This window comes from Schistocerca nitens, chromosome 2 (genome assembly GCF_023898315.1).
Source record: "Schistocerca nitens isolate TAMUIC-IGC-003100 chromosome 2, iqSchNite1.1, whole genome shotgun sequence".
Lineage (NCBI taxonomy): Eukaryota > Metazoa > Arthropoda > Insecta > Orthoptera > Acrididae > Schistocerca > Schistocerca nitens.
In genome coordinates this window covers 3910446-3936510 of record NC_064615.1, presented here as the reverse complement: position 1 = coordinate 3936510, position 26065 = coordinate 3910446, and the positions used below count along the sequence as shown (strand labels likewise).

Sequence of the window (26065 nt, the reverse complement as noted above, 5' to 3'; positions counted from 1 at the left end):
AGAATTAACCATCCCACGATGAACAGTACACAAAGATTTGCACTCTATTTTACAGTGGTACCTGTTCAAGATGCAAGTAGTAGAGAGCTGGTGGTGTCAGGACAGAGTGCATTGTTGCCAGATGTATCCACGATTGGGGCGATAACGTCATCCAAGATGGCGGCCTGTAGACTTTGCATCAGCGCATGACGTCATCCAAGATGACGGCCGTGACGTCAGCTGATGATACGAGTACCGTTATCCACAATGGCTGCTTTTGGCCAGAAAGTGCCACGCCCCCCTGGTGGGAAGTTTTAATTTTGGCAGGAAATATAATTATGTGCTTCTATGGGTCACTTGGCAGTCCCCCGCCCCTTTCTGACTTTTTGCATGATGGTGCGTTATCCTCTTGGAAAATAGGTGGGAAATTTTGAATGTTGGAGGGAATTTTGTTCTAAGAGCTTACTCCCACAACTGAGGGTAGTTAGTATGGTGTTGACTCCACTAGAGACTGCTCATGTCATCATTCAATTCGAATATAATTTGTCGAAATTTGTTTAAATTTACCTATTGTAGCAACAGCCTGTCACGGTCATCACAGCAGAACTGGTGCTGTTCTCCAATCTATTCCTGTTTTCTTGGCAGCTGGGTTACGTAAATAGGTTCCCTAATGTACCTCCAAAGGAAAAAATAACTAGGCGTGGGTCAGGCGACTAGGGAGGCCAGCTGCTGAGCAACGGCTTCTCCACGACGCCCAATCCAGACTCGAAGTTCGTGGTTTACGTAGCGGCGAAAATCGATGCTTCACTTATGGGCTTGTTAGAAGTTGAACTTCTCGGAATCAGCAGACAATTATGGAAACAACCACAGCTGCAATGTCAGAATTTTCTCACAGAAGAAAATCGGCCCATTCAGCTTAGTCAGTGACTTTGCATCAGGGGTAGCGGAGAAAGTGTGGAATGAGCTGGGCGTTTTTCTTTTTTTTAGCTCTGAGGGTCTCGGTAAAGTGCAGAAAGGGCTTTAATTTAAAGGATGCAGGACGAACACAGGAAGAGGGTAAACGTAGCAATAATCAATACTGTAGTTGTAAATTGTTGTAACTATATTGGGAAATAACGAAGGCTCCTACCGCAAGAAGCAAGCACAAAAGCTGAAATAGTTACAGGCACAGGAAGGTGGCTGAAGCCAGAGAAGTGCACAAAAAAATGTTTACAAACGACCTAACGGTGTTTGGAATAGGTAATTAAACACAATTGTTGGTGGCATCTTTGTTGCTGTTAGAAGTAGTTTCTCTGTGGGAAACTAAAGTAGATGGTTCCTGTAAGTTAGTATGGCTAGAGGTTACACTTGACACTGGAATAAATAATTGGCTCCTTTTACTGTCGTAATACAGTTGCTGAACAGTTAAAAGAAAACTTGAGTCACCGCAAATAGGCACCACACACACACACACACACACACACACACACACACACACACACACACACACACACACACACAGCGTATTTGCTGACTTCCATATACCCTCGACATGTTGCCCAAAATAAATATTCAAAGCCGGTGGTAGGTATAAAACGTCGTCAGAAATATATTGTTGTTGTTGTTGTTGTTGTTCTGGTCTTCAGTCCTGAGACTAGTTTGATTCAGCTCTCCATGCTACTCTATCTTGTGCAAGCTTCTTCATGTCCCAGTCCTACTGCAACCTACATCCTTCTGAATCTGCTTAGTGTATTCATCTCTTCGTCTCCCTCTACGATTTTTACCCTCCACGCTGCCCTCCAATGCTAAATTTGTGATCCCTTGATGCCTCAAAACATGTCCTACCAACCGATCCCTTCTTCTAGTCAAGTTGTGCCACAAACTTCTCTTCTCCCCAATCCTATTCAATACCTACTCATTAGTTACGTGATCTACCCACCTTAACTTCAGCATTCTTCTGTAGCACCACATTTCGAAAGCTTCTATTCTCTTCTTGTCCAAGCTGGTTATCGTCCATGTTTCACTTCCATACATGGCTACACTCCATACAAATACTTTCAGAAACGACTTCCTGACACTATACTATATATATTACTACTAGACAATTACTGCGAAAACTATTTCTATTAATTTGTTCACGAGCCCACTAGGTGTTAATGGCTGCGAAAACATACTTGACCTCTTGGCGACAAATAATCCTGAGAGAATAGGATCATAAGGGATGCAGTGATTAGTGACAACAAGGTCTTGTAGCGACCACGGCAACATCCAACCACACCAAACGTAAACTATAATTAACTGCTTTTTTAAAATAATATATATATTATTTTAAAAAAGCAGTTAATTCGCTCGACACTTTCTGAAGTGTCTCCATTCCCTCCCCACTAAGTAGTAAGTTTAGACTTGATGCGACTTAAATTCAAAGAAATAGTACCTGGGGCAGTTGAGAGATTTATACTGAATAAATTAAATTATGATACTGATCCCCATGATACACGGAACATGTCAGAACACTGTTTCAGAAGCAACTAAAAAAAGCATTCCAAATTTAAGAGAACACAAAATCTCCAAGACTGGCGACCTTTTACTTACGCTCGTAGTTTCGTTAGAACTTCAGTGCTTTTAATAGCTTCCCCAACTAAACTATGTCTTGAAACCTGGCAGAAAATCTAAAGATTCTGGTCGTATGGAAACTACATCAGCGGCAAGACAATACCTTCACTGTGCGATACCAATGGTAGCATCACCGACAGCGCCGCTATAGCGGAGTTACGAAACGTGGTTTCCCGCAATTCGTTCAGCAAACAAGACTAAATAAATACTCCAGAATTCGAATCGAGAACAAGTGACAACTTGAGAAACTTAGACGTGGATATCCTCATTGTGGTGAAGCAATTTAAAGCACTTAATAAAGGCAAGTCTTCCGGTCCAGATCGCATTTCAATTTTAGTCCCTGCAGAATATGCTGATACTATTCGCGCAAATTAAATTGATACTCGGCGCGTTGGCTAATGGGAGCGACCGTAAATGGGAAATGCCTTTATGGCGCTCCCATCAGCCACCACACTGACTGTCAAGTTAGTTTGCGCGAGTATTGCAAAATTATTACAAATTACATATTAAAAAACCTTATTAAAGCAACAGATATCATAGATTGTGGAGAAAGATTTAAGTGTTCACTTTTCACACGTGGTGTTGGAGAGTGGAACTGCACACAAATAGTTTCAAGGTGTTTCTAAAAACACACGACATGGGAACTGCAGGATAGTCATGTAGATGTAGATCGTATTTCACGTTGAGGTGGAAGTCCACATATGATTGGCTAATTAAGTCGTTTCATTTGGAAAAAGGTGAAGTTCCTTCAATACGTTCACACCTAGTGAAGCACAGTGACATGGAAACATTTTCGAGTTGTCGATAGCATAACTTTATGAATGTTTTAGGTTCCTCGTCATTTTGATTTCACACCAGTTGGCATTAACACGAAAATGTAGATCAGATATGACAAAGTGAGAAGACAGGATTAACTGCATACCTATAGAGAAACCATTTCATAGTTTAACCCGAGTCGTTTTGAGACACTGCTTAATACCGAATTCAGGACGAACACAGTATTTGTTCCAGTTCTTTCAGTTGTTTGCTAATCCCTTCAGCTCTCAATATTTAGCCAGGCATATGTAGCACTGTCTCGTTCCACTGTAAGACAATAACTGCTATGTGGATCCTAGGAGAGCAAAATTTAGATACGTGTAATGACGAAAGGCAGTTGAACGGAATGGACAGTGTTTTGAGAGGAGGATATAAGATTATCAACAAAAGCAAAACGATGATAGTGGATAGTAAATGAGACAAAGTACTAAAGGTGTTTTGCTATTTGGAAAGGAAAATAAGTGATGATGGCCGAAGTAGGCACAATATAAAATGTAGACTGGCAAAAGCAAGAAAAACATTTGAGGAAGTGAAATTTGTTAACACTGAGGAGTACAGATTTAAGGATGTCGTTTCTGAAAGTACTTTTATGGAATGTAGCGATGTATGGAAGTGAAACATGGACGATAAACAGTTCAGACAATAAGAGAATAGACGTTTCCGAAATGTGGTGCTGCAGAAGAGAAATTTGCGGTATAACATTGAGTAGAAGACGCGATCAGTTGGTAGGACATATTCTGAGGCAACAAGGAATCACCAACGCGCGCGCGTGTGTGTGTGTGTGTGTGTGTGTGTGTGTGTGTGTGTGTGTGTGTGTGTGTGTGTGTGTGTGTGTGTGTGTGTGTGTGTGTAGGGGGGGGGGGGGGGGGGAGAAATCTTCGAGGGACAGCAAGATGTGAATACAGTAAGCAGATTCAGAAGGATGTAGACTGCAGCAGTTGCTTGGAGATTGCCCAGGGTAGAGTTGCAGGGAGAGCTGCATCAAATAATCTTTGGACTGAAGACGACAATGGATGAAGAGCTCCAAAATCCTCAAACTCTGCAGGCAGCAAGAGCTGAGATTTATATTCTAAAGTAATATTAGCCACAGAAATACTAGCAAAACTCTTTTTATGTAATTGAATTTGTGATGTGTCATACTACTACGTAAATAAACTAAACAGCGTCATCTGTCCACCCCAAAGATATCAGTAGAGCTACGTCATCGTCCGAGAGCGACAGATAGTGGTTACCTCACACAAATAATGTACATGTTGGCATACAGTTTTGCACATTTTATACAAGTTTCCAGTCTTGCGCATTTTTCTGCATCAATACATCTACATACATACTCGGCAAACGACCGTACAATGCGTGGCAGATGGTACTCTTTACCACTAGTCATTTGCTTTCCTGTTCCACTGGCAGACAGAGCGAGAGAAAAACGATTGTCTACGTGACTCCGAATGAGCCCTATGTCTCGTATCTTAGTGCTCCCTACGCGAACTGTATGTTGGCGGCAGTAGAATCTTTCTGCAGTCCGCTTCAAATGCCGGTTCTCTAAACTTTCTCAGTAGTCTTCTTCGAAATGAATGTCTTCTCTCCAGGGATTCCCACCTGAGCTCCCGAAGCGTATCAGTAACTCTTGCTTGCTGATCGAACCTACCGGTAACAAATCTAGCATCCTCTCCTGATTTGCTTCGACGTCTTCCTTCAAGCTGACCTTGTGCGGCACCCAAACACTCTAGCAGTACTCACGAACAGGTCGCACCAGCGTCCTATTATGCGGTCTCCTTTACAGGTGAACCACACTTTCCTCAAAGTCTCCCAATAAACCCAAGTCGACCTTTCACCTTTCCTACCACGGTACTCACATGCTAGTTCCATTTCATGTCGCTTTGCAACTTTACGCTCAGATATTTTAACTACACGACTGTCAAGCAGGACACTGCTAAAGCTGTATCCGAACTTTAAGGATTTGTTTTTCCTACTCATCAGCATTAACTTACGTTTTCGCACGTTTAGAACCAGCTGCCGTTCATCACACCAGTTAGAAATTTCGTCCAAGTCATCTTGTATTCTCATGCGGTCGCTCAACTTAAGACATCTTACCGCGCGCCACAGCATCATCAGCTGACAGCCGTAGACTGCCGCCCACCCTGTCCGCCAGAGCATTTTTGTGTATACAGAACAAGAGCGGTCCTGTCACGCTCTCCTGGGCCACTCCTGATGTTACCCCTGCCTCCCATGAACAATCGCCATCGAGGACAACGTACTGGGTTAATTAAGAAGTCTTCGAGCTAGTCACACATCTGCGAGCGTATTCCGTATGCGCGTACCTTCGTTAAGTCTGCAGTGACGCTAATAATAATAACAACAACATCACGAACATCTTAATTTTTATTAACATTGGTCAATCAGAGAAGTGAGAAAAAATGTATTTCAAGGAACTTGTTTACAAGAACATGCTATAAGACGAACGGATACGCATGACGGTTGAAGCTTGTGAGGGATGTTTATAGTAAAAATACTTATCTAGCTACCTTAAAGTAGAGAACTTCAGTGGAGAAATCAGAACGTCTGTAGTACTGAATGGTTAGGACTGCATTACAAATCAGAACGACAAATACTGCAATACGGAGTCCAGTAAAAAAGGCCAACTGCTAAATATTGACAAGCAATGTTGAAATATGTTCTAACAGAAAATAAAACAATAAATAGCATACATTCTTTAATAATTTATTGTGAATGGGTAACAGATTAACCAATCAGATCTACAAGTATCTTCAGAGACAGAAGTCGACAACAAGCTGCCTGTAAGAGGGCATGAAAGTTTTACGAACAAATCTAAGAAAGCAGGACTCCGCAGATAAAACATTTGGAGTAACATCAGTAAAGATGCAGAAGCTTTAGGACGACATACATCTACAAGCGAATTCCGCGGGCTGCCATGCGGCGTACTGTGAGCGGCGAGGGATAGGCTCTGTTTGACGTGTTCGTCAAGCACATATCGCGTTTCACGTGTGCGCGTGTAATTTTGACTGACGGAAAGTTTGACAAGATAGTGGAAATCATTTGTCTTGATGTTTCACCGCATATGTTTAGTGAAAAATAGTTTTATTATAATTTATGGCACAGTATCTTGAGTTTCCACAATTGCGGGAACTACGATCAAGAATAAAAACAAAATAGCACTATACAGTGCCATGCAGAAAGAAGGTTATGGACGAAAAAATATTCTACGCGTAAAACACAAGCGATAGTGCAATAAAATAAAAACCCATCTGTTGGTCCATTGGGGACGCGACACAGCGGCTGGTCAGACATTTACCAAAAAAACTGCCAAGCAGCAGTACGTTTTGAGAAGTTATTTCATTTTGTTTTGACAACCAGTTTAGGCATTTCAGTACGTTGTCTTCATGTATTGACATTCAGATGTATCGATACAGGCGTACTGGAGCCATCAGTAGCTGGATACCGCGAATTCGTTGCTCCAATGATTTCTTCAAAGACTTAACAGTTGTTATCATAACGAATTCACGGTATCCAGATACTGACGGCTCCAGCATGTCAATATCGATACATCTTAATGTCTATACATAAGGTGCATATGGGGCCTGAAGATGACATACTGAAATGCAGAAACTGGTTATCAAAACAAAATGAAATAACTTCTCAACACGTAGGGCTGTTGGGCGATCTTCCTTGGTAAAATATATCTACAGTTCTTCCACGGACGATGTGGACTAAACCTTGCCATGTTGTATTTTTTAAGGAACTGCCATTGGATGACACTGTAGAGAACTCATTTTCGCATACTTTTGTCTTTTTCAGTCTTATGGCGAAGTTAAAGCTTAATGAAAAGTTCCGCTGTCCATCTGCAAAAAGTTGATGTAATAATCAGGTTGTGCGTGCAACATTTCCAGTAACACGTTTTCATGCGTGTATTTCTCCCCCATTTTAAACCATTCCCTGGAACAGCGTCTTTTTTCTTGCTATTCTTTAAACACAGCAATAAAGTCAATGCCAGAAATACTTTTTCTGCATTTGTGGCGATTCTCACTACTGTCAAAACACTCGCGCGCAGCAACACAATCTGCTTGAAAATGCGGTTAAAGTAGCAGACTTTATACTCACACGGGCTTGTTTGACAAATTCGCGGCTAGGTAAGGGCGAACTTCATAAGTTTGCTCGTTGACGGGGTCTTTAGAACTGTCCGCGATTTACAAGGCTTTTCTCGCGTCGTTCATTGCGCCGTCCAATGACTCGCGCTCACTGAGCGAAACCGCGACGAAGAAAGCAACCCCTCTTTCAGTCTTCCATATCTTCAGTTAATCCGAAATGGTAAGCATCACAGGCCGTCAACAGTACGCCACAATTTATTTTGTTAAGCGACCCTTTCGCGCGTGATTAGCAGACTCCCAAAGGAATCGTTTTGAAGGGTTTCACAGCATTCGCTCTTTCCTGAAACTTTTGTACATCATCGTCTCTCAGCTGCTAGCTGCCCACCGCCTCCTACATTCTTTGTTCCCACTCTCTCCCCTCAGTTTCCACCTTCTAGAAGTGACCCAGTTGCATGTGTTTATCAAGGCTATCTTTGTTACTCCATTCTTCTTAGAAATTCGATTTACGAAGAAAAATAAGTCTATAGCTTTTAAACAATTTCCACTGCTTATCTCGAATGATGTATCATGTGGTACGGTTAGATTTGTCCTAGCTTTACCTCTTGTATCAGAATGGTGTCCCAGTTCAAACGAATGTTAACAGTAATTCACATCAAGGTTTTGCTAAGAATTTTACGTGTCTAGCACAAGAAATCACAACAGATTGGAGAGTAAACTAATTAAAACTTCTCATATTTTAGGTATCTTTCTAATATATTTAAAGGAAGAATTCACGCATTTTCTTAATGAAATTTTCTCCGGTTAGCGGTTCCAAGACGACTTTCTCGACTGATAGCCCGAGGAGAGCTCAATTAAGTTAGGCACTAGTTTGACAGCGTTAATAAGAACTACCAAAATATCTGAAGTCTTCCTTCTTCGAGTGATGCGTAGTTACTACTTAACGTTTACTTTTTTAAGTCATCAGTTTGACTGGTTTGATGTGGCCCGAATCTAATTCCTCCCCTGTGCCAACCTCTGTCTCACAGAGCAATAATTGTAACCTGCGTCCTCAGTTATCTGTTCGATGTATTCCTATCTCAATCTTCCCCCACAGTTTCCACCCTATACAGCTCCCTCTAATACCATGCAAGTTATTCCTCTTCTGTTCCCGTTTTGCCACAGACCATGTATCGCTACCATACAATGATGTGCTCCAAAGATACATTCTCATAAAGGTCTTCCTCAAATTAAGGCCTATGTTTAATACTAATATATTTCTGTTGGCTAGAAGTGCCGTTTCTGCCAGTGGTAGTCTCCTTTTTATGTCCACCTTGCTCTGTCCGTCATGACATTTTGCTCGCTAGCCAGCATAATTCCTAATTCCCTGACATTTAGTTTCTCGCTCTTCTCATTTCTACTACTACTCATTACTTTTGTCTGTCTTCGATTCATTCTTAGTCCACCACATTCTGTACTCATTAGATTGTTCATTCCATTCAGTACATCCTTTAATAATTCTCCACTTTCAGGATAGCAATTTCATCTATAACTGATCATTCATATCCTTTCACCTTGAATTTTAATCCCACTATTGAACCTATTATTTTGTTCAGAGCTGCTTCGATGTGTAGGTTGCACAGTAGGGCCGAAAGACAACGTCCCTAACTTATACCCTTTCTAATCCGAACACTTCGTTCTTTGTCTTCCACTTTCGCATTGCAAGTAAATAGCGAGCACAATTTTGAAATCGCTAATTTTAGTCCCGTCGATACATGCGCTCTGACCACGAACTCTTCCGCTACTGTCAGTTTTGCCATTTTATTGCATCAACGACAAGACGGTACTGAATGAGTGACGATCAGTTTCACTACTTTTTCTCAATACCTGAAAGTGAAACAATGCTTGAGGCAGATTAAAACTGTGTGACGGACCGAGACTCGAACTTGGGACGTTTGCCTTTCGCGGGCAAGCACGACTCACGCCCCGTACTCACAGCTTGATTTCCGCCAGTATCTCGTCTCCTACCTTCCAAACTTCACATAAGCTCTCCTGCGAACCTTGCAGAACTAGCACTCCTGGAAGAAAGGATATTGTGGAGACATGGCTTAGCCACAGCCTGGGGGATGTTTCCAGAATGCGATTTTCACTCTGCAGCGGAGTGTGAGCTGGCAGGCAAAGGTCCCGAGTTCGAGACTCGGTCCGACACACAGTTTTAAATCTGCCAGGAAGTTTCATATCAGCATACACTCCACTACAGAGTGAAAATCGCATTCTGAATGCTTCAGGCAAATTGTTCAGATTATTTGCACAATTGCGGAGACTTAATTCAGTGTCTAGAACGCACACCATTCGGGTCATTGCATAGGGTGCTACCACAATGTAAAAACCATGCTGGCGCCTATCTTATCTTCCGTGAGGTAAATCCTTAGATCTGTCTGCACTTTTCAGTGATTATTATTCTGTAACATAACACTGAAAGTGGGGCATCTCGCTGCGTCACTATTACAAGCACCAAATTTAATTTTTTGTAATACGATGTTCTACCCAAGTCTAGCAAACACGGTAAAGCAACAATAACACAGAATCATACTCAACACAGAAAGCGCGGTTACGCCTGTAGTACCTACTTCCTGCACAGCAGAAGCGTTACACGTCGTTTACCATCGAGGCCTCTGTTGTCGCTAATGTCAAGTGAGGCTAAACGAGAGTGTGAGTCAGTTTAATTGGTGAATGTTGGGATATTGTGCACGTAGTTTAGAACGTTGAGTAGTCGCGTGATGCCAGACACGTGCAGCCGAAAACAAAACACTTTCAGTAATATCTCGAAATATGTTCCATAAGTAATTTAATTTCTAATGCCCAATGAAATAATAAAAACGCATTTAGACCTAAAGCGCTAACGACTAGCTGCTGTGTGGAACACATTTTACGCTGTATGAAAATTATACTTCAACTGTTAGAGATGAAACATTCTCAGACAAGCCACCCGCAGAACTTTAAGAAAGCGTGTGCAGTTAGAGGGAACGACGGGCAATAAGAAAACAGGAAACACATTCTGACAGTCTGAACTTGAGGTGATGAATGAAGTACTATCTTTCCAGCACTGTAGTTTGTTTTTTCACAATTGAGCATAATACCAACGTGGGAAAACACGTGCAGAGTGTCGACCTGAATCATAAAAAAATATAAGGAGCTTACACTTTTTTCAGTTAGTTTTGCTTATCAGGTAGCAATACGGATGTATTTCATAAGCCAGCTAGTACACATCTTAATGTAAGCTGATGTTCTCAATCATACTATCTTCTCATCACCTTTGAGTTTTAGTTCTTAATTATCCCTATCTTCAAATTTCTAACAACTTTTGCGACGTAAAACAGTCAAGTTATTTCAGCGTATATTTTAATAGCAATTATACATGCAGGCTTCTTAATTCTATACCACATTCACAAACTTATAATACCATGTCTAAGACCATTATCCTTTAACATACTAGTATTCTGTAGCTGATGAGAGAGACAGCATTGCACTTTATCCCCGATGTTATGCAATCTGTGCTGTCAGACAAATCAAGGCTAAATTTGGATACGTAATAAAGGAGGAAATAAAAACTTTGCTGTTTGCCGACCACATTGGAATTCTGTTAGGCGGCTGAAGAGCTGCTGAATGAAATGGATAGTACCAAGAAAACAAGTTTTAAGATAAAAAATGCAGACTAGAAGAAAAGGATTTCTAAAAGAAAAATTTTAGTGTAGAAGTCATCTGAGTGCATTTGTGTAGAAAGTGTCCTTATAGAGAAGTGAAACGTGGAAGGGAACAGTAACTTTTGAAATGTGCTGCCGAAGATTAGGTGGATCTTGTAACCAAGATGAGGTACTGACTTTTCTCGTTGAGAAAACTTCATGGGGCAACTTGACTAAAAAGGGATCGTTTAATGGGAGACATTCTGAGCCATCAAGGAATTGTCTACCTGGTAATAGAAGGAAGAGAGGGTGGTGAAACATTTAGGTGATAAGGGACGTATGCAGTAAGCTGCTTGGAATTTACATACATGGTGGACACCAAACTAGTCTTTAGACGTCTGGAAGCGTCAACTCGCTAAACGCTTCCCGCAGTAAAATCTGTGACACTATCGCATCGTTTTAACACAAGTCCAGATTTCTAAGCAAAATGCTTATATTTCTCCACACTTTTAGAGATAAGCAGAAAGATTACACTTCGTAAAACACACCTATACAAGCACTTTTAACTTTTGTGCTTATGTTTATTTTGTAAGAAAATATTTATATTAAAACAGCATATTTTAACGAGAACTGATTTTAAAAGTTATTTTGTTTGGTGCGCGAAAAAGACTTTCTGCGACGAAAAACTATGACTTGCAGAACGCTAATACCACGCGGCGTAAGGAGAGGTTCAAGAATAAATGAGTTAAAATAGAAACTTATTACAAAAAGCAATGTTGGGAAACGATCGGGTTGTGATACATTTTTCAAAGACCTGTGCTTACAAGGGAACCGTACGAACTCCCACTCGCCAATTTTATTCATATTGACAGGGTGTGTGAGCACCCCAACGTATGTAAACCGGGAGAGAGAACTCTTAGTTTTCTGAAAAATCGAGGTTGAAATCTAGACGTGTCTAAAACCACCTACGGTTTATAGCATTCAAGAAGTCCGTAGCCAAGCGGGTAAGCGCTTAGTTTCATAAACGCGAAGTTTCTGGATTGAATCACGCTTCCGGTACTTGTTTTTTCATTGCCCTAATTCTAACAACAGATAAGCATGGTGCGCGACGAAACTGAGATGACGGAGAACTGTTTGTAAATATAAACAAAGTTTGTTTTGCAATACACACACAAAAAGAACCATGCTTACGCAAAAATTCGGCTTCCACAACGGTATGTGTCACAAAAATTATCCTTTTCCATGTTTCTGTGATCAGTATTAACCGCTTTCGTGCATTCGTGCAGTGCTCCATAGGTTTACAGATTATACTTTTCACAAATGTAGATACAATATTATAAATAAAATGGCTATAATAATTGACTGAAAGCTCTTGTGTCTCCTGGTTTTGTATCCAGTCTCCTTAAGGGAAACATTTGTCCACCTTTTTACGACATAAAGATATGAAAGTAAATGATTCATTAAATACTAAGAACTTGCACAGTCACAATAAATCTGCCAGAATGACGTGGGAATAAAATAATATGCACCGGCAGTGGGATTTGTTTAGACAGACATCGCACTTAAGGAATTATGCATTTACTCGCTCGGCTTCGGACTCTGAGCGGTTATAAATTCCACGTACTCTAAACTCCTAGTCGTGCCCCCTACATACCCAGTCAGTATGAAGCAAATCTGCTAAGGCAAGTTCCTACGGTTCCCTTGTAAAGCATTAGTAGATTCCGACACGCTGATGTGGAAATTGCAGCTTCGTGTAGTTTTAGAAAAAAATACACAAAATGGGACTAGACGAAACTACACCGCGCGAAAACACTATGCAACAGTTTTCAGGAGGTAACTTAATATTCGGAATACACTTAAGCACGACAACATTCGGATTTCTATTGAAACCACAAATGCATCGAAGCAGTGCGTGTGTAGTGCTGTAGTTGGTACTATGAAAGACGGCAAATCGTTTGCTCTTAGTGTTACATACTCGCCCGAGTAAATCATTCCACTGTTGCCAAATTTTTCAGTGATTCTTTAGGTTTCTTCAGGCCAGAAGGGATACGGCATGACAACCTGTTATTTCTCAGAGACTGCTCCATATACCGCTGAAGCAGGAACTGGATTAAAAGTTCTTCACCCTTAATTCTCATTTATTTTTATTTATTTATGAACAACAGCTCATGGGCACCATTTCTGACGAACTTTTATCACACATACATGGCATTTAAAGTCAATGGAGATTACTGAGCCATGGAAAGGAATTGCACTGATAAGTGAAAAATTTTATAACTACTTTGGCGTTGTTTCTCTCGGAATGTAAGATGAATACGTTGTCTCTGCAATAATATATCCAATGGTGTTTTCTAGAAGTCAGTAAAGCTCAAGTAACTTCTGTTAGTTCCTTAAGGAAGCACATCGTGACGAAAACGATATGACTTGCGGAAGAGACGTCACATGAAAGGTCGCTCTTGGCTTTGCCATCGATTTCCTTTAAAGTCGACCCTGACCCATTTAGTTTGTGCGCGCTGTCGTCGCCGGTCATTCGTAATTGTTCTAGCGGAATTCCACTTTCAACCTTACACATGTGGGAGATTTTATGCCACCCGCCAGATGTATTTCAGTCACCTCTGCGTCGCGCTAACGTTTGCCAGAGGAAATAATTCCATACGGACGACATTGGAAATCATATTCAACAAGTTTTTTTCAGTATTTTCCGACTTCCCTCGATTACATATTTCACCATTCTCTCCAACAAAATTAATTTTGAAAACAAAGCGAAGTTCGAGAATCCAGGCTTTCTCGGCGAAACCACATCTACAGGATTCGAACCTGCGACCGTAGCGTTCGCGCGGTTCCAGACTGAAGCGCCTAGAACCGCTCGGCCACTCCTGCCGGCCAATCTCAAAACAGCTCCTACAACTAAACACCTTGACTTCCATCCACTGGCACCTCATCTCCGCAGAAGCTGTTGTAATAATTATGGGAAACACTATCCGTACATTCTTCGAGATCTTAACCTGACGATTCACTCACCACTATAATACTTATGTCAAACACTATCCACACCTAACCAGAACCCTTCCCACTAAAAATCCAAAACAACACACGACGAACGATTACCAACAGGCCCAACATGGTGGCTACATTCATGAGATATTAGCACTGAAACACTAACATCACACACGGAAATAAACAGTCCTGCCCTCCTAACTTTTCCTCTCCCTCCGGATGTAAAGGACAAACACTCGTCTTTGATATGTGAATACCTTCTCTCATTCGCATCTCGCACAGGCCCCAATTTATCAAGGCTCAGGCACATCACGAGTACGTAACTTGCCGAATCGCTGCTTGAAGACGGTAATATTTCGTATAACTTAAGATTTCATCAAAAATTCATTTACATATCCTGAGGGGTGGGAGGAGGGAGAGGGAAAGACGATCAGGAAGAAAATGAAAGCTGTCCTTTGTTTTCAGAGTGCTACTGAAAATTACTCTTAGTGGAAGGAAGGGGAAACGCCATCTAGCGACCAGAACCGCCAACCGCGTTTCCTACTTCTGTAAGACTTTTCAGTGGCCTGTAGATTTAACTGCACTTCGTCACCGTTCGCGGACCAGACAAACTGGGTCACGGAAAATGAAGCTATTCGCACTACCAACGCAATATTTGTCGTGCAGTATTGAAGCGCGACTGCTCAATCAGTAACTCGTCGCGATGACTGGACAGGTTTCGGCAAAGTCGATCAGCGGGGCGGCAGTGAGGTACGGGGTTCTTGCGCTGCGTCTGAAGGCTGACAGCGCAAAACTCCAACGCTGCCTCACGGTAAACTTCTTGGATGTGGGAGAGACCAACGTGGTTGTACTTTGACGTCTCTCTGGCAAGAAACCGTCATTAATTGAAGATATTTGCGACATACACTAATTTCCATTGCCGTTTCATTACTTTCATTTCGGGTACACGCCTTTTTTTTTCGGCGGGTGGAAGGATTACTCATACACTGCCACTGAGTTGATCGGTTTTCGTGAAACGTTTTGGAAGGTAAACAAGGTTCAAGATAGAAAAACAGTCGTGAACTAAAGCTTCACGACAAACAGTCTTAGTAATTCTTTTCCGCCAGTACAATAAGTACAATCAATAGACAACGGGTAGACAGCGCAAATGCGACGTCAAGAAGTGCTTATAATTCAATCTTGAGATGTTTAATACCTGTTCCCTGCTAAAGAGTAATCCATATTGCAAAAGAGTAATTATGGAGCGATGCATCAAACTGAACATTAACTGCATTCAAACAAGACAATTTCTAATGACAATCAAATTTCCACTGTTATACCAGTACACGAAGACCAAGAAAGGTCTACTACCGGAGAAAATCGTGTAGTCCCAAACTTTTGCATAGCATACTACAATCCTAACAGGAAGGGTGGGGGGGGGGTTAAAGGTCACGGTCTTATATTTATCCTCTAGCAACTATAAAACCACGACTTCTCAGACAAAAATTACATTAAATTTCGTACAAAAAAAAAGAATATTTTTTCTCTGGCGGTAATAGATACCGAGTGCGAGGGATGGAAAAATCGCAGATTATTAAAACTATTGTTCTAACGGTATAAAATTTTTATCTTAAAATGGAATTAAAAGTTAATATTAAATGTATTTACCACGTCTAAGTGGAGCAGAGCCATATTAAGGGATAAATCGTGTCCTGGGGGTGTAAGAGTGGAGGAGGGGTGAGGTGTGGAGCAGAAGCGCCTGGGAAGGCAGGTCGCCATGTTGTCATGCGCTTCTCCATAGGTCTGCAGGCTGCAGGTCGAGGCGGTGACTCGCCTCTACGTCACAAGAAGCAACTACGACGAGTGAGAGGTCATACACATGACTGCTAAAAGGAATTCGTTAAACTTCGGTTACACAATAAATAAGTCTAATCTAAAAGCCGTAAATTCAACGAAATACGTAGGTATTACAATTACGAACAACTTAAATTGGAGAGAACACACAGAAAATGTTGGGGGGAAGGCTAACCATAGGCTGAGCTTTATTGGCAGGATACTTAGAAAATGTAACAGACCTACTAAGGAGACTGCCTACACTACGCTTGTCCGTCCTCTTTTAGAATAATGCTGCGCGGTGTGGGATCCTTACGAGGTAGGACTCACGGAATACATCGAAAAAGTTCAAAGAACGGCAGCACGTTCTGTATTATCATGAAATATGGGAGAGAGTGTCACAGAAATGATACAGGATTTGGGCTGGAAATCGTTAAAAGAAAGGAGTTTCTCGTTGCGACGGAATCTTCTCACGAAAATCCAATCACCAATTTTCTCCTCCGAATGCGAAAATATTTTGTTGACACCGACCTACGTAGGGAGAACGATCACCACGATAAAATAAAGGAAATCAGAGCTCGCGCGGAAAGATGGGTGTTCATTCTTTCCGCGCGCTATACGAGATTGGAATAATGGAGGATTGTGAAGGTGGCTCAATGGGCCGTCTGCCAGGCACTTAAATGTGGTTTGCAGAGTATCCATGTAGATGCAGATATTTCACGAAATTATACGGACTGCTCGCAGCGAACCTTGTGAATCACTGGAGACTGTGTGCCGACATGCCTGCAGAGTGTTTATTTAGCACAAAATGCGTTAACACTACATGGAATGCAGACATGCGTTACTAATAACACTAATGCAGGTAACGCATATGGACAGAGTCTACGCAAATCTCTTCACGCAGTTCAACACTGCTAGAGAAGAAATGGATTGTCAGTCCTGTACGGCAGTAATGTTTTCCTGGAAAAGACAACTTCCCACCAATAGCATTGCTCGCTTTTCAGTTTACAGGCAGGCTATATCTACCAAGCTCGTGTTAATATAGTGGACTTATTTTCAGTTTATTGGGTGAGTACGTATCTGCAGTTAAGTAAGCTATTGTGTAAATTACATTCCTGTGTAATTTGTAAATGTGATGAGGTCAGTGACCTTTGTAATTGGGGGAAGGGTGGAGGGGGAGGGGGAGGGGGGAGGGGGAGGGGGAGGGGGAGGGGGAGGGGGAGGGGGAGGGGGAGGGGGAGGGGGAGGGGGAGGGGACGAGGCATTTGACTGTTAAATGTTGCACCCTGCTGCTGTTTTTGTGTCAGTGGTGGTGAATTAGTGAATGACCAGAAGTTACTGCACTTCTTTCACATCTTCCGAGATGGGTGTGAATATGTCTGACAATGGGATTGATCAAGTCCAGAACTGATCTATTGTAATGCATTGCTCCATTTGTTGAAATATAAGAAGTTCTATGACACCTAGGTGACCTACTTTTGTTGCAGATAGAAAATTTAAGCCTTTGGACCTTTTCAGATTTCGGGAGAGTTGAGAATGGGGTGATGCAATTGATACCTATCATGCTGTAAAAATATTCCAGCCAGTGAAAGTGGAGGTAATGAAGCAGACATTGTCGAATAGATACTGACAGCAAGTTACACTTTGAAGAGGCTCTTCGATGTGGTAGACAGTCTACAGTTCCAGCAGTTGAGTTTTTACGCATAACAGCAAATAAGTACTCAAAATGAAAACAATTTCACTACATAAACACGAGCTCAGTTACTATTTTGTCTACTCACATAATTGAACTTTAAAGAAATGCTAGGGAGGTATTGTCTGTAAACCGAAAAGCGAGCAGCACTATTGGTGGGGAAAGTCGCCATTTCCGGAAGTCACTCGCTACAGCTGCCGTTCGAGAAGACTAAATTTATCCTCTAGCAGTGTAGAACTGTGTGCAGATAATGTAGATTCTGTCCATATGCATTACATGCATTAGTGTTATTAGTAAGTCATATCTGCATTCCCTTCCCCCATGAACCATGGACCTTGCCGTTGGTGGGGAGGCTTGCGTGCCTCAGCGATACAGATGGCCGTACCGTAGGTGCAACCACAACGGAGGGGTATCTGTTGAGAGGCCAGACAAACATGTGGTTCCTGAAGAGGGGCAGCAGCCTTTTCAGTAGTTGCAGGGGCAACAGTCTGGATGATTGACTGATCTGGCCTTGTAACATTAACCAAAACGGCCTTGCTGTGCTGGTACTGCGAACGGCTGAAAGCAAGGGGAAACTACAGCCGTAATTTTTCCCGAGGACATGCAGCTTTACTGTATGATTAAATGATGATGGCGTCCTCTTGGGTAAAATATTCCGGAGGTAAAATAGTCCCCCATTGGGATCTCCGGGCGGGGACTACTCAAGAGGACGTCGTTATCAGGAGAAAGAAAACTGGCATTCTACGAATCGGAGCGTGGAATGTCAGATCCCTTAATCGGGCAGGTAGGTTAGAAAATTTAAAAAGGGAAATGGATAGGTTAAAGTTAGATATAGTGGGAATTAGTGAAGTTCGGTGGCAGGAGGAACAAGACTTTTGGTCAGGTGATTACAGGGTTATAAATACAAAATCAAATAGGGGTAATGCAGGAGTAGGTTTAATAATGAATAAAAAAATAGGAGTGCGGGTTAGCTACTACAAACAGCATAGTGAACGCATTATTGTGGCCAAGATAGACACGAAGCCCATGCCTACTACAGTAGTACAAGTTTATATGCCAACTAGCTCTGCAGATGAAGAAATTGATGAAATGTATGACGAGATAAAAGAAATTATTCAGGTAGTGAAGGGAGACGAAAATTTAATAGTCATGGGTGACTGGAATTCGTCAGTAGGAAAAGGGAGAGAAGGAAACATAGTAGGTGAATATGGAGTGTGGGGAAGAAATGAAAGAGGAAACCGCCTTGTAGAATTTTGCACAGAGCATAACTTAATCATAGCTAACACTTGGTTCAAGAATCATAAAAGAAGGTTGTATACCTGGAAGAATCCTGGAGATACTAATAGGTATCAGATAGATTATATAATGGTAAGACAGAGATTTAGGAACCAGGTTTAAAATTGTAAGACATTTCCAGGGGCAGATGTGGATTCTGACCACAATCTATTGGTTATGAACTGCAGATTGAAACTGAAGAAACTGCAAAAAGGTGGGAATTTAAGGAGATGGGACCTGGATAAACTGAAAGAACCAGAGGTTGTAGAGAGTTTCAGGGAGAGCATAAGGGAACAATTGACAGGAATGGGGGAATGAAATACAGTAGAAGAAGAATGGGTAGCTCTGAGGGATGAAGTAGTGAAGGCAGCAGAGGATCAAGTAGGTAAAAAGACGAGGGCTAATAGAAATCCTTGGGTAACAGAAGAAATATTGAATTTAATTGATGAAAGGAGAAAATATAAAAATGCAGTAAATGAAGCAGGCAAAAGGGAATACAAACGTCTCAAAAATGAAATCGACAGGAAGTGCAAAATGGCTAAGCAGGGATGGCTAGAGGACAAATTTAAGGATGTAGAGGCTTGTCTCACTAGGGGTAAGATAGATACTGCCTACAGGAAAATTAAAGAGACCTTTGGAGAGAAGAGAACCATTTGTATGAATATCAAGAGCTCAGATGGCAACCCAGTTCTAAGCAAAGAAGGGAAGGCAGAAAGGTGGAAGGAGTATATAGAGGGTTTATACAAGGGAGATGTACTTGAGGACAGTATTATGGAAATAGAAGAGGATGTAGATGAAGATGAAATGGGAGATACGATACTGCGTGAAGAGTTTGAAAGAGCACTGAAAGACCTGAGTCGAAACAAGGCCCCGGGAGTAGACAACATTCCATTAGAACTACTGATGGCCTTGGGAGAGCCAGTCATGACAAAACTCTACCATCTGGTGAGCAAGATGTATGAGACAGGAGAAATACCCACAGACTTCAAGAAGAATAATTCCAATACCAAAGAAAGCAGGTGTTGACAGATGTGAAAATTACCGAACTATCAGTTTAATAAGTCACAGCTGCAAAATACTAACGCGGATTCTTTACAGACGAATGGAAAAACTGGTAGAAGCGGACCTCGGGGAAGATCAGTTTGGATTCCGTAGAAATGTTGGAACACGTGAGGCAATACTAACCTTACGACTTATCTTAGAAGAAAGATTAAGAAAAGGCAAACCTACGTTTCTAGCATTTGTAGACTTAGAGAAAGCTTTTGACAATGTTGACTGGAATACTCTCTTTCAAATTCCGAAGGTGGCAGGGGTAAAATACAGGGAGCGAAAGGCTATTTACAATTTGTACAGAAACCAGATGGCAGTTATAAGAGTCGAGGGGCATGAAAGGGAAGCAGTGGTTGGGAAAGGAGTGAGACAGGGTTGTAGCCTCTCCCCGATGTTATTCAATCTGTATATTAAGCAAACAGTAAAGGAAACAAAAGAAAAATTCGGAGTAGGTATTAAAATTCATGGAAAAGAAGTAAAAACTTTGAGGTTCGCCGATGACATTGTAATTCTGTCAGAGACAGCAAAGGACTTGGAAGAGCAGTTGAACGGAATGGACAGTGTCTTGAAAGGAGGATATAAGATGAACATCAACAAAAGCAAAATGAGGATAATGGAATGTAGTCAGATTAAATCGGGTTATGCTGAGGGGATTAGATTAGGAAATGAGACACTTAAAGTAGTAAAGGAGTTTTGCTATTTAGGGAGTAAAATAACTGATGATTGTCGAAGTAGAGAGGATATAAAATGTAGACTGGCAATGGCAAGGAAATCGTTTCTGAAGAAGAGAAATTTGTTAACATCGAGTATAGATTTAAGTGTCAGGAAGTCGTTTCTGAAAGTATTTGTATGGAGTGTAGCCATGTATGGAAGTGAAACATGGACGATAACCAGTTTGGACAAGAAGAGAGTAGAAGCTTTCGAAATGTGGTGCTACAGAAGAATGCTGAAGATAAGGTGGGTAGATCACGTAACTAATGAGGAGGTATTGAATAGGATTGGGGAGAAGAGGAGTTTGTGGCACAACTTGACTAGAAGAAGGGATCGGTTGGTAGGACATGTTTTGAGGCATCAAGGGATCACAAATTTAGCATTGGAGGGCAGCGTGGAGGGTAAAAATCGTAGAGGGAGACCAAGAGATGAATACACTAAGCAGATTCAGAAGGATGTAGGTTGCAGTAGGTACTGGGAGATGAAGCTTGCACAGGATAGAGTAGCATGGAGAGCTGCATCAAACCAGTCTCAGGACTGAAGACCACAACAACAACAACATCTGCATTCCATGTAGTGGTAAAGCATTTTGCATTAAATAAACCTTCCAGAAGCTTGCCTGCACACTGCGTCGCCAATGCTTCATTAGGCGCACAGTGTAGGGACCGCACAGCTTCCTGAGACACCCTGTAGTTGCTTCTTGCGACACCGTGGGGAATCACTTGCACTACCTTTAGTCCGCAGACCTATGAAGGATGGAAAAGCATGAGCAAATCCAGCTAGCTGCCTTCCCTTCGGATTTCTACCCCACATATCTCTCTCTCCACCCCGTTACACCCCCAGAACACATTTAATCCCTTAATATGGCTCTACTGCAGTTATACTTGGTACACACAGTATGTTTTTTAACCCCCCCCTCCACTTATAGATGAACAATTTTACACCGTTGGAATATGTTCAATTATCAGCGATTTTTCCGTCTTCTGCGTTAGACTTAGAGTAAAAAGGAATGATCTTTTTTGTAGGATATTTATGCAATTTAATTTTATACTGGACACATTTTCGCTAGAAGCCGCAGTGCGTGTGTCATTCGATAAAAACAAAATGACATTTAAACCCACCCCCATTCCAACGCTCATATCACACTGGTCAGGATTTTTAGTACGGTGTTCAGGAGATACAATCCTAGCACCATGCAAAATTTTGCGACTGCATTTTTTCTTAACTTTCTTACGTCAGCTTCCTTTTTGCCAAGGGATTCCATCGGCAAAAAGGTGGGCGTCATCTGTGAAGCTTGCCTTGCCACATTGTCACTTGTTGCAGTCAAAATTCCAAACAAGTGGCATTACAGATACATCGCTACATTTCCGGCTGTGAACAACTTAGTATGATACAAAACACGATAGTATTTCTGCAGGGTCATCTCAAAGTAATTACTAATCTCTTTGGCTCATATGTTTCAAGCCCAGGAAACTAGTTTTGATTCTCCAAAGCTGTGTTTTTTCTATTGTGCAGAACCAATTGCTTCAAGTGGAGAACAAAATATTAGCAGGCAGGAAGAAAGCGGATACCCACAGGTTTGCGACTAATTTATCAACAAGCAACTAGCTCGTTTAGATTTTGTACTACATGCACCTTCTTTAGATTCGCAACAATCGTTACAAACTGGAAGATAAGCAACAGACGCTCGGTCGATGACCGTGTCACACTGGAGAAGAAAATCTGCCTCCTTTTCAGAGCTGTTTACAGAAGCCACGGAAAACAAATCTGACTGGCCAGAAGGGGATCTGAACCGCTCCGGATGAGTTTGGCTTACTGCAGCATCCAATGCCTATTTAGGGCCCAAGCAAAACAAGCCGCATGTTAGGGCGCCATCGGAGCCCAGCTGCAAAAAGGATTTCTTAAGGTCTTACCAAGAGCCCAACGAAAGGCGACTAATGGCTGTGTGGAAAAAAGTTATCGAATGAGCTCTGGCAGTGTCTCGCTGGTTTGATTGAACTGCAGAGTAAAGGTGGAAACAGCCTGCTACATACATACACAGATGTGTTGGGCTAGAGTGATACAGACCCTTGTCTCCCCATCCCCTCACGCTTTCCGTCGCCGAAATGCTGGCTGCGATGACACTGATTTATAATGCAGCCTGAGATCTAGATTTGGCTGAAATGTGACAATTTGGTTGAGAGTTGGCGAAGATAACGAATACGAGTCAAAGGTTTTGATAGCAGGTTGACCTCTATCGTGGCTAATGTTTACGTTCGCGCCATATGTAAATGCACTTTGCCATACCGGTGTTTAACTTACTATTCGTCAAACGAAAGTGCAAGTTAAATTCAGAAAACTTATGTTGGGCAATGGATAAGCCTCCGACGATTTTGATGCATATTATGTACATACATGGTCGATAAACTCCGAAAAATGGAATGCGGTTCCACAACGTTATTTTTTCGCCCTCTATTTGAGTATTGAGAGAACTAGGCGCAAGAAGTTCATGTAGCTCTATTTGATGAAACCTAATTTCTTAAATTATTTACTGGACAAAATTTAGAGTTTCATGTTAGCTTACAGAGTAAGAGGTATCTTACAAGACCAAAGGGTTATCAGTGCCCGTATACAGCTGCGGCTGCTAATGATTTCTGTCCAGATCCTATAAGTATTAATGTTACGAGGAACTACAAGTACGTCACAGTTGCAGAGTCTACAACCCCCCTCATGGCTGCCGTAGCAAAAAATTCTTCCGAACCGGCACCCCTAGTACCAAGTTTATCAGTTGGAGCTTTGATGTTAGGAGCATTTCAAGGCGCCAGTGCTGGGTAGTTAGAAAAGGGAATTTCTCTCTGTTTCTCTCCTCCCCGTGGTTGTGTTTTGTTCATCTTAATGATATTTTCTATAGCTCTAGTTCAGTGTAACGTTTAGTTTATTACACTTAAAACCATACATCTCTCGTGTAAAGTATCGTTAAGGTAGGCCGATGCACTTCCAAGTTATGAGGACTTCAAGTGACAGTCCTCACGTCATTAGCGACTAGTGTAGCGTTAGACTCCGAAAACAACATTGCAGCATTCTAAACAGAAAGTTAATTACCGACACCTTTTCCTGTCTCCAATGTTTTTCTTTAACATTACTTAGTTTGATAGCTTCCTTTGTATTGCTGTACTTAGATCCATAGCATCTATTAATAATGTATTACACCCTGTTTACTGCACTGTTGTGCAGCTGGTCCTGTAAACATACTTATTTACTTGGTCCACCTTAGGTAGCTAGCCAGTGCACAGACCTAGATTACAAAAGCTGTTAGAGATGTACGTTTCTTAAATACGACGAACACCTCTGAAATGAGGCAAACAGTAAACTAAACAGGTGTCTGCATGATCTTCCCAAAAAATTCTACTTCTGGATATTCGACGACAATGTAATGGGGTTTTACACTTCCCAGAACTGTGCAATCAGAAATACCGATACGAGCAGAGGGTGTCACTTACCAGAAAAACAGCACCGAGACGGGATTTGCGGTGGTCCGCGGGTTGGGGTTGGACTTGCGCCTCGTCGTATCCATAGCACCGGCACTCACTCACTGACCGGCGGCAGACGCCACAGCAGACTGAGGGGCGCGCGCGCTTCTGCTGACTCAGGCCACATGGCCAGGGCGGTCCTCCCCCCCTCCCCGCCCCACCAGCAAACCGACTGCTCGGCCGCTGTTGACCCCAGTCTGCCGCTGCGTGCTGCGCCGCACCGCCGCGCCATACGAACAATGCAGCAGCTGCTGCAACTGCCACTTCTCATGCTACACGCACAACAGACTGCAGTGTCAGCAGAAATCGGTGGTTCGCACGGCGCCCAGCTACAGAATCCAACTGCAAGTTTAGTAGCAAGGTTTCCTGCCCGTTCGAAGCGTGAAGGTCTGTTCACATGCGCCAGAATTTCTATTTATGTTTATCTGTGTATCCTGAATCACAAATAACGGGAAACTTATACCAACCGTTCTCTCTTCTTCCTTCTCTGCACAGAGTGACGGTTTCCTAAGTCCACCTCAGTGAAATAGACTGCCTTCATCCCAAGCGAAAAGTTTAACAAGTAACATACGAGTATGTCTATAAAGGGTGGTCAAAGCAGTCTGAAAAGCTTGTGAGGGTGTTACAAGGGAAGTTGTGCTGAGAAACAGTTGTTAGGAAAATAGGATTCAATAAGTTGCGCCTTTTCAGAGTTATTTAGCATTGAAGTTCGACGACCAGGTCGTCGCACGCGCGAATTCAAGCAGCGTGCCAGAGACAGTGTCACCAAACTTATTCTTCGTTTGGTTTCCTCAAACCGAACAAACGTAGCTTTTGCTCAGATAGCTTAAATTCATCACTTCCGAAAGATGAGCGTGGCAACAAGTGGTTAACTCGCGGACCAGCAGATGTCTGTGCGTTACCGCATTTTAGTGCGTGCAAGTGCTTGAATTTGCACGCGCAATTACATGATTGGGTAACTTCAGTGCTAAATAACTCCGAAACGGTGCAACGTATCGAGTTTTTCTTAACATTTATCTATCAGCACAGTCTCCCAAGCAACACCTTTACAAGCTTTCCAGAGAGTTTTTGACCTCCCGTGTATAATTCTGCTTGGGCATAGCATCGCTTTTTAAGCCTTAACTTATATATAGTCGTGAAAAGTAGTACGCCTAATGCTTCTACAGAGTGTGCGGAAATTTCCATTAAGAACATCTAGAACTTCTAGAGGGGAGGGAGTATATAATATTTTGAACAGAAACCCATAGCAACCCATGTCCAGAAACATCATCCAACGACGCTATAGAGCGTCACCAAGTTATAGGCACCGGCGCCTGTAAATGTGTGGTTCTCTGATGATGATACTAACTTTGAAGGATTATGGAGAAGGATAAATTTATCAATTTGATTTAAAGATCCCATGTAGCGGAAACGAGCGAGTCAAAAGTTTTAAGCGAAAATCATTCTGGTACATCTGACAGTGGAATACATGTACCAGTGCTGTTGTTGCTAAGACTGTAGGGTAGGCAACTCTGAGGTGGTAGTATGGACCAAAACGAGAAAAAAATTCCAGTAAACATGGGCTCTGAAATCTACACCTGAGGAGCTATGAGCATTTGTTCACCTTCACTAGTGCGAAACAAATCTCCTCTATTGAACAAGTACTAATAGCTCATCGCGTAGGCATTTTAGAGCCCATGTTTACTAGACATAGTTTCTTGTTTTCATCCATACTGCCACCTCTGAAAGTTGCCTACCCTACAATCTTACCAACAACTGTACCAGTGCATGTATTCCACTGTCAGAGACATCAGAGGTTTTCGCTTATGACTTTCGACTGGTTCGTTTCCGGTATAGGAATTCTTACCTCAAATTGATATATTTATCCTT

General features: G+C 42.0%; 1 protein-coding gene across 2 annotated transcripts in view; it reads right to left on the bottom strand.

Annotated features, from left to right (window-relative positions):
* Window positions 1–24277, bottom strand: part of LOC126235666 (ATP-binding cassette subfamily C member 4-like) — a 297379-nt gene extending 273102 nt beyond the window's left edge. For both annotated transcript variants that reach the window (XR_007544798.1, XM_049944389.1), the window contains exon 1: window positions 24167–24277. Coding sequence is in view for 1 of the 2 variants with exons in the window: in XM_049944389.1 (XP_049800346.1) it covers window positions 24167–24240 (74 nt within the window). In the remaining variant the exon portion in view is untranslated. The remainder of the gene's footprint in view (window positions 1–24166) is intronic.
* Window positions 24278–26065: the final 1788 nt, after the last annotated feature.